Source organism: Pelecanus crispus, chromosome 9, assembly GCF_030463565.1.
Source record: "Pelecanus crispus isolate bPelCri1 chromosome 9, bPelCri1.pri, whole genome shotgun sequence".
Taxonomy (NCBI): Eukaryota; Metazoa; Chordata; class Aves; order Pelecaniformes; family Pelecanidae; genus Pelecanus; species Pelecanus crispus.
In genome coordinates, this window is record NC_134651.1 from 44,627,388 (window position 1) to 44,638,999 (window position 11,612).

At 39.3% G+C, this 11,612-nt stretch overlaps 1 protein-coding gene across 1 annotated transcript in view; it reads right to left on the bottom strand.

Annotated features, from left to right (window-relative positions):
- Window positions 1-11,612, bottom strand: part of GARNL3 (GTPase activating Rap/RanGAP domain like 3) — a 52,191-nt gene that overhangs the window by 13,099 nt on the left and 27,480 nt on the right. The window contains exons 13-18 of the mRNA XM_075716830.1: window positions 10,162-10,207; window positions 6,500-6,606; window positions 5,742-5,857; window positions 3,735-3,839; window positions 1,160-1,234; window positions 55-166 (exon numbers count right to left, since the gene is read on the bottom strand). Of these exons, the coding sequence (XP_075572945.1) occupies window positions 55-166; window positions 1,160-1,234; window positions 3,735-3,839; window positions 5,742-5,857; window positions 6,500-6,606; window positions 10,162-10,207 (561 nt within the window). The remainder of the gene's footprint in view (window positions 1-54; window positions 167-1,159; window positions 1,235-3,734; window positions 3,840-5,741; window positions 5,858-6,499; window positions 6,607-10,161; window positions 10,208-11,612) is intronic.

Consider the following 11,612-nt stretch of genomic DNA (forward strand, 5'->3'; position numbering starts at 1 on the left):
GAAAATGGTCAGATACATAAAAATTGACACAAAAACACTGGATCATTTACTAACCATCTATTAACAAGATGCCAGCATCTGTAGAAACCAGCAAGGACTGGCCCCAAGAATCTGCACAGACAACCTCGTGAGGAAAATTACTGCAGAAAGACTGAGACTCCCAAGGCTATGAAGTAACATAAGGGATACATATTAAGTACACTAAGAAATACAGATCATACAGACACAGAATGTGATGGACAATAGCAAGTAATAACATGTATCCTGCTTTTGGCAGGATACATTACCAAACAGTATTTTTTTTTTAATTTGAATTATCAAAATTTATTTAATTTTCTTGCAGAGGAAATACTCTCCGTATTAATTTGGTTTGGAGACTAGTAAGTGTAAGACACATTCCTGAAACACTGGAATTAAAACACATGCAGCTGATACTCAGTGCAACCCTGGAAATACTCAATACGTATTTTATTTTAAAAAAAAAAAAAAAAAACACAACAACACAAACCCACAAACCAACTATAGATTTAAAATGTATGTACCGCCATGCATTACGCAATTTGCTTACATTTTATGGCTCAGTTTGCGATGTTTAGTCACTAGCCCATGGTACAGTTAAAACTGCCTTTCTGCCACAGTGTTCTTTCGCCCTGTGTTCTCTGTACTTACCTGCCAGAGTCTGCCCCTCCTCCCCCAATTTAAATATTAGCTGAAGTTTCTGAGACTCTAGAAGCGCTTCTGAAGCTTCTGCATATAAGATGCATGCAGAAGAGTGTGGTTTACCTCTTTCACTCCCTAATGCCCTTGAACAAAATCTGGTACTACAGAAAATAAAAACACAACTGAATTTTGTTTTAAACTTGATGCAGAAGTTAAAATAAAAGATGGTTGCGTATGGGAAATGGCGTTTTCATCAAATATTCTCAGATATAAAAATATCCACGCTTGCTTTAACTTGAGAAGTGCTTCTGCCACCAGACTCAACCGTTATTAATTTGATATTGGCTGCAGAATCACTTTGACACTATACATTTCGTTTTTGCTGCTACAGCAGCTAATTACAAAAGTAAATAAACAGCATGCAAAACTGATATGCAATGCCATACTCTATAGCGTTTAATTTTTTCGTAACTCTCCTCGGACAGATGGGTTCACTCACCTCCTTTTTACAAAAGCTTGTGGTTGCCAAGTTAGCTGTGGCATCCCCTTTCACAGTGGTTTTCAATTTCAATGCCTAATACAAACAGATGTCTTATTTAAATTGAGTTTTTGTCAGCAATACCCAAGCTAAAGACTATAAAGAAAGGACAATTTAGGACTACAAAGTAACTCCAGTTTGGAATTCCTATCACATTTTAAGTACTTAGGAAAGAAGCAGAATTCTGTATATCCTGAACAAAGTCTGCATGAATCACTAGAGGGCTGCTAGAGATCTTCTCAGCCAAAACATATGTTGGTTGGGTTTAGGGTTTTGGTTTGGTCTTTTTTTTTTTTTGGGGGGTGGGGGGGGTGGGGGGGGTGTTTGTTTGGTTTTTAAATGGAAACTCAAAATCAGAAAAGTGTCAAACATCATAACAGAGAAAAGCCTCCACCTCAAATCATACAAGCTAGTCATCTACACAATTAATTCCATAAGCTAGCTGGACAGAGGATCCTTTTATCAATGATACAAGCTGGCCTTTCACTTGCAAAACTACATAACAAACCTCTAAGTCAAACTGTATATATACATTGCTGGGGTGCCAAGGACACACGGTTACAGTATCAGAAATTCTTCAGCTAGAAGTAACTAGAAGCAAGCTGATTCTGAAAGGGCTAAGAACTCTAGAGAAATACTGTATAAACATAGTTTCAGTGAGATACACAGTAAGTCTGCTTAAGGTATCCTATATTCCTTCACTGTTAACCTTTACAGCAGCATTCCTATGAAGTGATGACACATGGAATTGTCACAGCATTCTTCAATGCAAAGTTTAGAAGTTACCTAAACCAATTTTACTGCCCTGAAGCTTGCCTACCATCATGCGTTGCCTCTGTGAAGTGGCAGTAACCAGCTGCAAGCACCATTTGCACATTTGCATTAAGCATGGCTGTCAGCTTACAGAGATGCACAAAACACTTCATTGCATTAACATTTTAATTTCATCCCACCAGTCAGTAGAGATCACCTTGACAACAAATAAATGATTTGAATATACTGCTGAGCCAGTCATCAGTGAGTTTTGTTTACTGTCTAAAATCTCAACTGACTAAGGGACAGACACATTCATAGATTTTGGAAAGAATGATTAAGAGCTACTTGGAAGGCATGTTGAAATGTGTTCAAGCCTATAGTCTGTAACTTTGAGGAAAGTTCTTTTAGGCAAGGGAAAGATTTAAGTGTGAAAAGAACCTCCAAGAAAAACACAAACAAGCAAGCATCTATGAGTTTTTAACCTACATGTTAGATTTCCCTTTGATGAAAACCATGCCAGGGATGGAAGTCTTGTTTAAGAAAGGGTCCCAACTAGATCTGTTACATGAGTATCTTATCAGCATGTAACCTGGGAGAGGTGGAGGGGGGATCAAGCTTACAGGTTTCTATACTTTGGATAACCATGTTTTTCTTTAACTTCTTTAAAGTAATTAGTAAACTTGGGGAATAAATCATTGGTTACTTCTGTCTGAATATTACAAACACATTCACTTTTTCTCTTTTTTTAAACACCTGCCTAGACTGACTAGCTATTTCAAGGTGGTTGGGGAAAGGGTGGGCAAAGCAGAGGAGTAGACTTTGCAGCCCTGCCAGTGCAAGCTTTAACAGCCCCAAGATTCTTTTGCACCAGCTCTCAACCACCTGGCTTCATTCTCTACTTTCTATCTGAAACTTCTCAGACTCTTCCACTCTTTAGCTTACTAACTCAGATAAAAAAAAGGGGAGGAAAGAGAGGAGGCTTGAGTTTTGTTGGTGGTGTGGGTTTTTTGTTTGTTTTCACTTTTTTCTGTTTTGGTTTTCTGCTCTGTTAACTCCTGCTGAGTTAAATCAGCTCAGAAAAGAGGTATTCTTAAGATAAGCAGCAGAACCATGTCACCAGTCCAGGACTGAGAAGAGACAAGCAGGAAGAGACAGGGGAACTGATGAGCATAGACACTGTCTTTTTTTCTGCTGCAATGAACTGTCAGATCAAACCAGACTATCATTAGGAAGTTTTACTCCTCACTGAATCAAAATGTCAATAACCCCATAGAAGATTGGACTTAGTGTCTGATATCTTCAAAGATGTGTGGCAATCTCTGATTTAGCAGAAAGACTGTTAAAACTTCTTCCTGGCTAAAGTAGGGTACATAATTTCTAAGAAATTCAATCTTAATAAAACATATAGAGGAAATCCATGAAAGATTATGTTTCTCCAAAGCACAGAAAGAGACAGAGCACTCTTCTGCTTGGAGGCAGAAAGCGTCTGCCGCACAAAGTAGGGAAAGACCTTTTAGATCCTAAGGCGTGATTTTTCCAACCTTCCTTTAGCTTATTATTTTATAAATATTTGTAATTGTGTTGTGTACCTCAGGTGTTACAGATAAATTCTTCTATTCGTATTTTACCTTAAGGTATCTTAAGCCAATGCAATAGTACAAAATCTTCTGGCCACAGAGGACTGCATTAAGTTCTGACATAGCTCTGCAAGCTAACCAAATTCTAACAAAAGCGGTGTTGCTTTGTAAACATAGGTGCATGCCTCCTAAATTGATCCTACCTGACCAAGTCGGACAAACTCTGCTTGCCGAGCTTCCTCCTTTTTCCGTGTTGATTTTGGGGACTCTGGTAACACATCACTGAAGGACCTTCTATTGAGCATGTTCTAAAACAGAAAATGTTTCTTTTTTAAACTGAACCAAAAGTTTTCATAATCTTTTAATCTGAGTTAACTTATTGTGATATCATTTAAATTTTCTGTCTTTTTTTCGGTATTTTCCTGTAGTGATAAATCTAATCATGGCTTGGACGGGCGTAGTCTTGGCTGGGTAAAAAACGGGTTGGGTGGCCGAGCCCAGAGAGTAGTTGTAAATGGAGTTAAGTCCAGTTGGCAGCCGGTCACGAGCGGTGTTCCCCAGGGCTCAGTTTTGGGGCCAGCCTTGTTTAATATCTTTATCGATGATCTGGATGAGGGGATTGAGTGCACCCTCAGTAAGTTTGCAGATGACACCAAACTGGGTGGGAGTGTCGATCTGCTGGAGGGTGGGATGGCCCTGCAGAGGGACCTGGACAGACTGGATCGATGGGCCGTGGCCAACTGTATGAGGTTTAACAAGGGCAAGTGTCGGGTCCTGCACTTCGGGCACAACAACCCCATGCAGCGCTACAGGCTTGGGGAAGAGTGGCTGTAAAGCTGCCTGTCCGAAAAGGACCTGGGGGTGTTGGTAGACAGCAGGCTGAACATGAGCCAGCAGTGTGCCCAGGTGGCCAAGAAGGCCAACAGCATCCTGGCTTGTATCAGGAATAGTGTGGCCAGCAGGAGCAGGGAGGTGATTGTGCCCCTGTACTCGGTGCTGGTGAGGCCGCACCTGGAATACTGTGTCCAGTTTTGGGCCCCTCAATACAAGAAAGACCCTGAGGTGCTGGAGCGTGTTCAGAGAAAGGCAACAAGGCTGGGGAAGGGTCTAGAGAACAGGCCTTATGAGGAGCGGCTGAGGGAACTGGGGTTGTTTAGCTTAGAGAAGAGGAGGCTGAGGGGAGACCTTATCGCTCTCTACAACTCCCTGAAAGGAGGTTGTAGTGAGGTGGGTGTTGGTCTCTTCTCCCATGTAGTTAGCGATAGGATGAGAGGAAATGGGCTCAAGCTGCGCCAGGGGAGGTTTAGGTTGGAAACTGGAAAAATTTCTTCACAGAAAGGGTGGTCAAGCATTGGAACAGGCTGCCCAGAGAGGTGGTGGAGTCACCATCCCTGGAAGTGTTCAAAAAACGGGCAGAGGTGGCACTTGGGGACATGGTTTAGTCTAGTCTACCCTTGACTGGCTTAGAGTAGACTTGGTAGTGTAGGTTAATGGTTGGACTGGATGATCTTAAAGGTCTTTTCCAACCTAAACGATTCTATGATTCTAACTGTATAGCTTCTCAGAGAACAGAAATTGCAACTCTTCCAAACTTTGAGTGCTTTACTTTCTAACTTGTCATAGTTTATCACTGTCATGTTCTATACAATCATAACAAAGACCACAGACAAGAATATATGGACAAAAAAGTTTAAGCAGATCTATTTAGCTAAGAGAAGTAAACAGTGGGAAAAAAATAGCAGTTCGCTTATTTTGGAAGTATTGAACTTCTTTTTAGTTAGTTAAGAATCACCTTAAGTCTTCATCATCTAAAATGAAGTTATCTCATCGTTACCCAAGGGTAAAAATGATCCAAATTTACATATAATGCCATGAGTAAGTGCAGTTTTTATAGTGATGAGACTAATACCTGTATTTGCAGAGCCTAAATTTCCTATTCCCTTGCTGCAGTTAAGTTTATAGGAAGTATGACATTGTAATGCTTCTCCTCACACCTGGTTTAAACAAATGCATGGAGTCCTATCCTGAAAGGACTGCCTGTCAACTTTCATATAACTGTAAAACCAGTTATGACAACTGGTATTTAGCATAGTGTATGCAATTCAGTGCTCATTAGGATTATAGTCTTTTAAAGCAACAGAACATTCAATGTACTAGTGAGAACAGGAAAGCACATGTGAGGGATGCAGAAACTTCTGACTTACATTTACCTTGTGTAGATCAGGCATCAGGTCTTGATATAAAGAGCGTATCAGCATGTCTAGAGTGCGTTGACGTTTCTGAGAAAATGTTGGGGTTTCCAAGGTGGCTTTTTCCCCATTTATTACTAAAACATTATGGAAAAAAGTTATATTACCTAAATGAACTTTGACAACTTCCATTGACTCTAGTTTGCCTCTGTACAAAAATACCTGTTTTCCCCTTAGTAATTCACAGTTGCCTCCTTTTTGCACGTTTTTTAGTGAATAATGATCCCTTAAGCTTAAAAGAGAAAAATTAGTAATAGGAGAATTCTACAAGGCATCCCAATAACCTCCAAACTAATAAAAAAAATTAAAAACAAACTGCTAATCAATTTAAGTACTAAACCAATTTAAATATGCAAAATGTGTTATTAGTCAAGTTCCTGTCAGGTAAGCATCTAACTGTAATCATCACGATCAGTTCTCAAAGATTTCTTCCTTGCTGATTTAGAAGGGCAAGTAAGGTCAATGAAAACTGGAACTAAATCGTTAGAAAATTAAAAAGTTCTTAAAGGTGCTGAAAGGCACCTATGCAGCATGCATTCAGAAAAGCTTATATATTCAGGTTTTCAGTGCTGCTAACCTAACACCTTCTGTTACTAAATATACTATACAGAACAGCAGCATACACAAGAAAACGTGTTTACATTTTAAGCACCTGTTAATTTCAATTTATTAAAGCGCTTATTAAAAAAGTGTTTCTAGCAAAAGAAAAACTGACTTACATTTCACTAACACAAAAGCCCTGAATTCCTGGTGATTTGTAAACACAGGTGGCGATGGAAGGGGAGGCCCAAAGAGAGGAACACTTTCTTCTGAAAATATTTTCAGCCTATTGAAAGAACAAATCTTTATATTGAAAGTCACATTCAAAACCCACCATTTTTACAGACACTACTGAAAACAGAAGAAAGAACTGGAAACTCTTATCTGGGTATGTCTTAGGTAAGAACTCCCATGGGTCTAACAAAAAACATTCACTTGGAATTACTCACTAGAGCAAAATTCTGCTTTTCCTTTGCACAAACTAACGCTGGGACACTAACAATTACAACAGAACTTTGCAGTTCTTCTCATAGAATAATGCTTTTAGTGGGACTAGCAAAATCTAGCCCTTTTCAAAAAAGCTGTAAAAAACCACTTCTTTGCTTGCAAAAATACATTCTCCTTATAGATTTCCACCTTACCTATGCATTCACCACACGCATGAAATATTTCATTCTTTCTGAATAACAATGCCTTACTACAGCTGAATCTGTTATCTTGGGAATAGCAAATTCATTTTCACTGAGGAAGAGTCAGAATGACTTTCATGACAGCTGGACCTGATGAGTTCTTTTGATCCATAAGGAATCCGGTATAGCAAGAATGAATGGCAGGTACAAAAACCGTGCATACAACATGCTCACGAAGCCATAGCTTCTTTAAGGTAAGTAATCATTCCTTGGTATTTCAACTGACAGCCTGCACAATTTTCTTCACTGTAAGATAGCAGTCAGACAAAGATCTTCCAAGTGGCATGTGCAGCTGACACAGGTCACAGCAAGTTAAGTGGTAAAGTTATAGATTCAACCCATCTCTACTGTTATACAAACCAGTCACAATTTGCCTGCTCAAAAAACAAGCAGTGACTGACTTGTATTGAGTCAAATGGATTCTAATGGACTGATCCTGTCTTTTTTCATGAAAGCTTCGAAACTGCACATACAATCTGAAATGCAGTATTACATTCATATGAATATTGACCATTCTGATACCCGTTTCACAGATTCAAGACACAATTTCAGGGATGCCCTCTGTCTATCTTATTCCATCCAGGTAAAAAGTAATCATTTTATCACTACAGAGGGTATGAGATGTTCCTTGGCTAGAACAGAATGAGTTAAGATGGGGAAAACCACAACAAAACCAACCAAAACAATGGACTTCTTAAGTGACCTAAAATATAAAGTCATTCTAAGCTGAAATTCAGTGTCAGACCTCATAGTAGCATTGCATATGAAACAAGGAAAATTGGTCTCAAAAGCCTAGAGTATCCCCTGTTTCTTTTGACTGAAATTTTGGCCTCTTGGAAGACCGTCTTCACAAAAAAATAACAGAAGGAACAAGAGTCCCATGCAGGCCTACGGTGAAGGGACAGAAAGAAATGTAATTACGCCAAGCTGAAATAGACAATAATGTATTAAGCCTGTCACATAGCGTAAAAATACTGTGTGGTATGCACTATGGGAAGATGTGTTAAGACTGGCAGAATGAAGCAACTGAGGAATAAGATGGACTGATCTAGTAAAAGCAGTCAGTTATTCAAGGCGAGAGAGACAAATTTATCTTATTTATAGCTACTCATTTTTTTTCCAAAAAAAACCCAGCAATGTAAAAAGCATTTCCCATGGCTAGCCCATCTATTAGCTTACAATTAGGTTCACTTCTTAAAGGTTAATGAGGGATGTATGTTCAGGTTTTTGTCCCAAAACAAGAAAAAAAAGAAGGAAAAGAAGTAATTGAGCTTTCACTGCACAGTGGAATCATAAACATGTTTTGTGCCTCTCACAAACCTGGGAACGCTGAAACCCAGAATCTATGAGGACAATCAATTGAAAAAAAAAAAGCAAGAAGGTGCTCACAAAATCTTAGAGCAAAATAAAACTACTCTTTTTTTTTCACTGCACTACAGACATTTTCCAAAACAAACCTTAGCTATAAATGGCAGAGGAGGGGGGGGAACCCACATATGCAAAACTGAGTATCATGCTGTTTGTTGTGGTTTAAGCCGGTAGGCAGCTAAACATCATACAGCCATTTGCTTGCTCCCCCCCACTTCCCAATGGGAAGGGGGAGAGAATCGGGGGAAAAAACCAAAAAAAAAGTAGAATTTGTGAGTTGAGATACAGACAGATTAATAGGACTGAAAAGGAAGGGAAAATAATAGTAATAATAATAATATACAAAATAAGTGATATACAACGCAAATGCTCACCACCCGCCGACCGATGCCCAGACAGTTCCCGAGCAGCAATTGCTGCCCCCCAGCCAACTCCCCCCAGTTCATATTCTATATACTGAGCATGACGTCGTATGGTATGGAATAGCCCTTGGGGCAGTCTGGGTCAGCTCTCCTGGGCTGTGCCCCCTTCCCAGCTCCTCGTGCACCTGGCAGAGCATGGGAAGCTGGAAAAGTCCTTGACTAGTGTAAGCACTACTTAGCAACAACTAAAACATTCCAGTTTGAGGCATAATTTTAGCTTCATGCCCTAAAATTTCCTTTCTACTGCTGGATAAACCAAACATTTTGGTTTCCTAATGTAAATTTTTTAGCCATGAGAGACTTCAGCATCTGAGCCAGCAGTAATTTTAAACCTAACCAATCCTCTCCTCAGGCACATATCCAAAAGAGAACGCAATTCTCCCATTTCTTTTTGACTCGATCTAAGTAGTAAATGACTTAGCATACTTTCAGTAGGAGAGGGATCCCTACAGACATTGCTAGTACTTTGTAAAGGAGAAATAACAGTGGCAAGTCTATGTCCTATACTGAGAACTGCAGCACACACTGTTAGCTAAAGGGTGACTCTTCTGTTTCTCTTTACTGCTTATTTGGTTCAAGCCCAAGGTGAATCCCTCCCATGGGCTTGGACAATGACATCGCACTGCCACTCTGTCTTTTCAAGACTGACAGATATCTCTGGCATCTCACCATTAATCTCAAGACAACAGCTGGGATTAACTATTTGGTTAAAGCCACTTTGCTTGTTAAAGCCTAGGCACAAGGCTGCAGAAATGCTTGCTTTTCAGGTTCTGGTGAGACCTAACAGACTCAGACTTGGACAGCATATGCCTCCAAGTGTGACGGTCCCAAGGCTAACGGAAAAACAGATGAAGAACACATTATTTACCAGCAAAATTCCACTAGGTTTTAAGTATGTGATGTCCAACTGTACAAGCATTCTATCAAGATCCCTAAAAATGAACTGGTTTGCCTAGTTACAACCAAACCCAGACCTGTAAGGATTTGCAGTCCATGGCTATCACAACATCACATCTAATTAACTTTCCTCATATGTGTAGTTCAAATGTCATTGATCTCACCAGGTCAGAATGTTCCAGGCATATCTTCCATCATTTTGTTACATTTCATCTAAAAAGTGGGTTTGTTTTGCCCCCTTAGCTTATGCCTGTTCCAGAATTCCATTTTTCTGATGGTTAGAAACATGCAACCTATTCATAGCTGGTTTACAGCCATCTGCATCCAGGTCCATATTGCTCTTCAATTTCGTAAGTTCATTTGGCTTCCTGACATACAGACAGGTGGACAATACAAAATGTTTTCCTGTTATCTCTAAACCATCAGAAATTCAGTGTGAAGTTATTTGTTACAATCAGCACCTACCTGTAACTATCATTCTGCTTATTATATCTCACTAAGGCAAAGATATCTGCCATGCAGTTAAGGAAGTTAATCCAGTACTAATAAGGCTCACATGTATTTTAATACACTTTTTTTTCCTGCCGCATATCACAGATTTAATAAAGGTAAAATATATTAACTGATGTAAATATATAAAATATTCTAGACTATACAGATTTTACTGCTTATAAAGGAGGTCCCATACAAAATTTTACTGTTTGATCAACAGTTTTAAAAACTGAGCTAGTACCACAAATACAGACTTCTTGCTGTTATAAGCATAAAACGTGCTATATAGTTTTGTGTTTTGTGCGTGCGTTTGATAGACTTGTAATTAAAAATTCTTTTAGTTGATAAAAAAGTACTGATTCTGAACTTTGCTTATACCAAAACTTCCTCTGAAGAAAAGATTCCAATGAAATAATTTAGCTAACAGAATTATAAGAAAATAGAGAGGAGGATTTAAAGTGCAAGTACACAAAAATGTATTACCAGTCTTGATTCATAACTTTGGACAAATCTGGGAAAAAACAAAACAAAACAAAACAAACCCCGAGAAATCTTTATGGTTGCCTTGCAAGATATTTTTATGGAATCAATTAGGGGCTTCTTGCTTTGATAGATTTCCTTAACACCATCTCTAAGTTTTCAGTCCTTATAAACAGTGTCAAAGAAAGTCTAAGTCTGACTAACTTCATTGGCTGTATGGGTTTGTTCCAGATAGAATGAAGAGACCTTTGCCAACAGCTGTGATCAGCACTATCAGAGACTGCATAATAAAAAAGCCTTACGATGGGATTCAATTATTTCAATGTAAGCATCCGGTGCTATTTAAGATGCTTGAGAGTATATTGTCTAGTCTCCAGCTGCTATTCCAAAAGGGGCACAGATCTCCTGTAGGCCCCGAGTCATATCTGCCAGACCTGTACAGACATTACAGGTATGTTGGGACATTCAAGTTGGTGCTGGATGCCTTTATTTGGGCAACTCATTCCTACCCCACAGATGACACATGGCAAACCCTTACAGCAGCTATCATTGCTGTATAGGACAGCACAGTGGGATATCTGTATGCTAATTTTTCCCACTGCAGAAGTAACAAAAAAGGGGTGCTATAGTATGTAAGAAAGTGAGTACAAAGCACTAGTACAGATTCAATGATCTCTGAGATTAACCACATCTGACACAGATCAGCGTCAACCCCCAGTTTTCTTGCAGACACCGTTATCCCTGGCTTTATATCCCTGTGAACTGAAAACATCAGGAAGGTGATATGATGTCCATCAACCAGCTGTGGACTACTTAAAATGACCTAAATGATAACATATCTTTACAAATTTAGGGCACACCTGCCCCTCCAACTCATTATGACACCAAGGACAGCTGAACCTCAAAATGTTTGTCAAAAATTGACGAGTAGGGTGTATCAATTA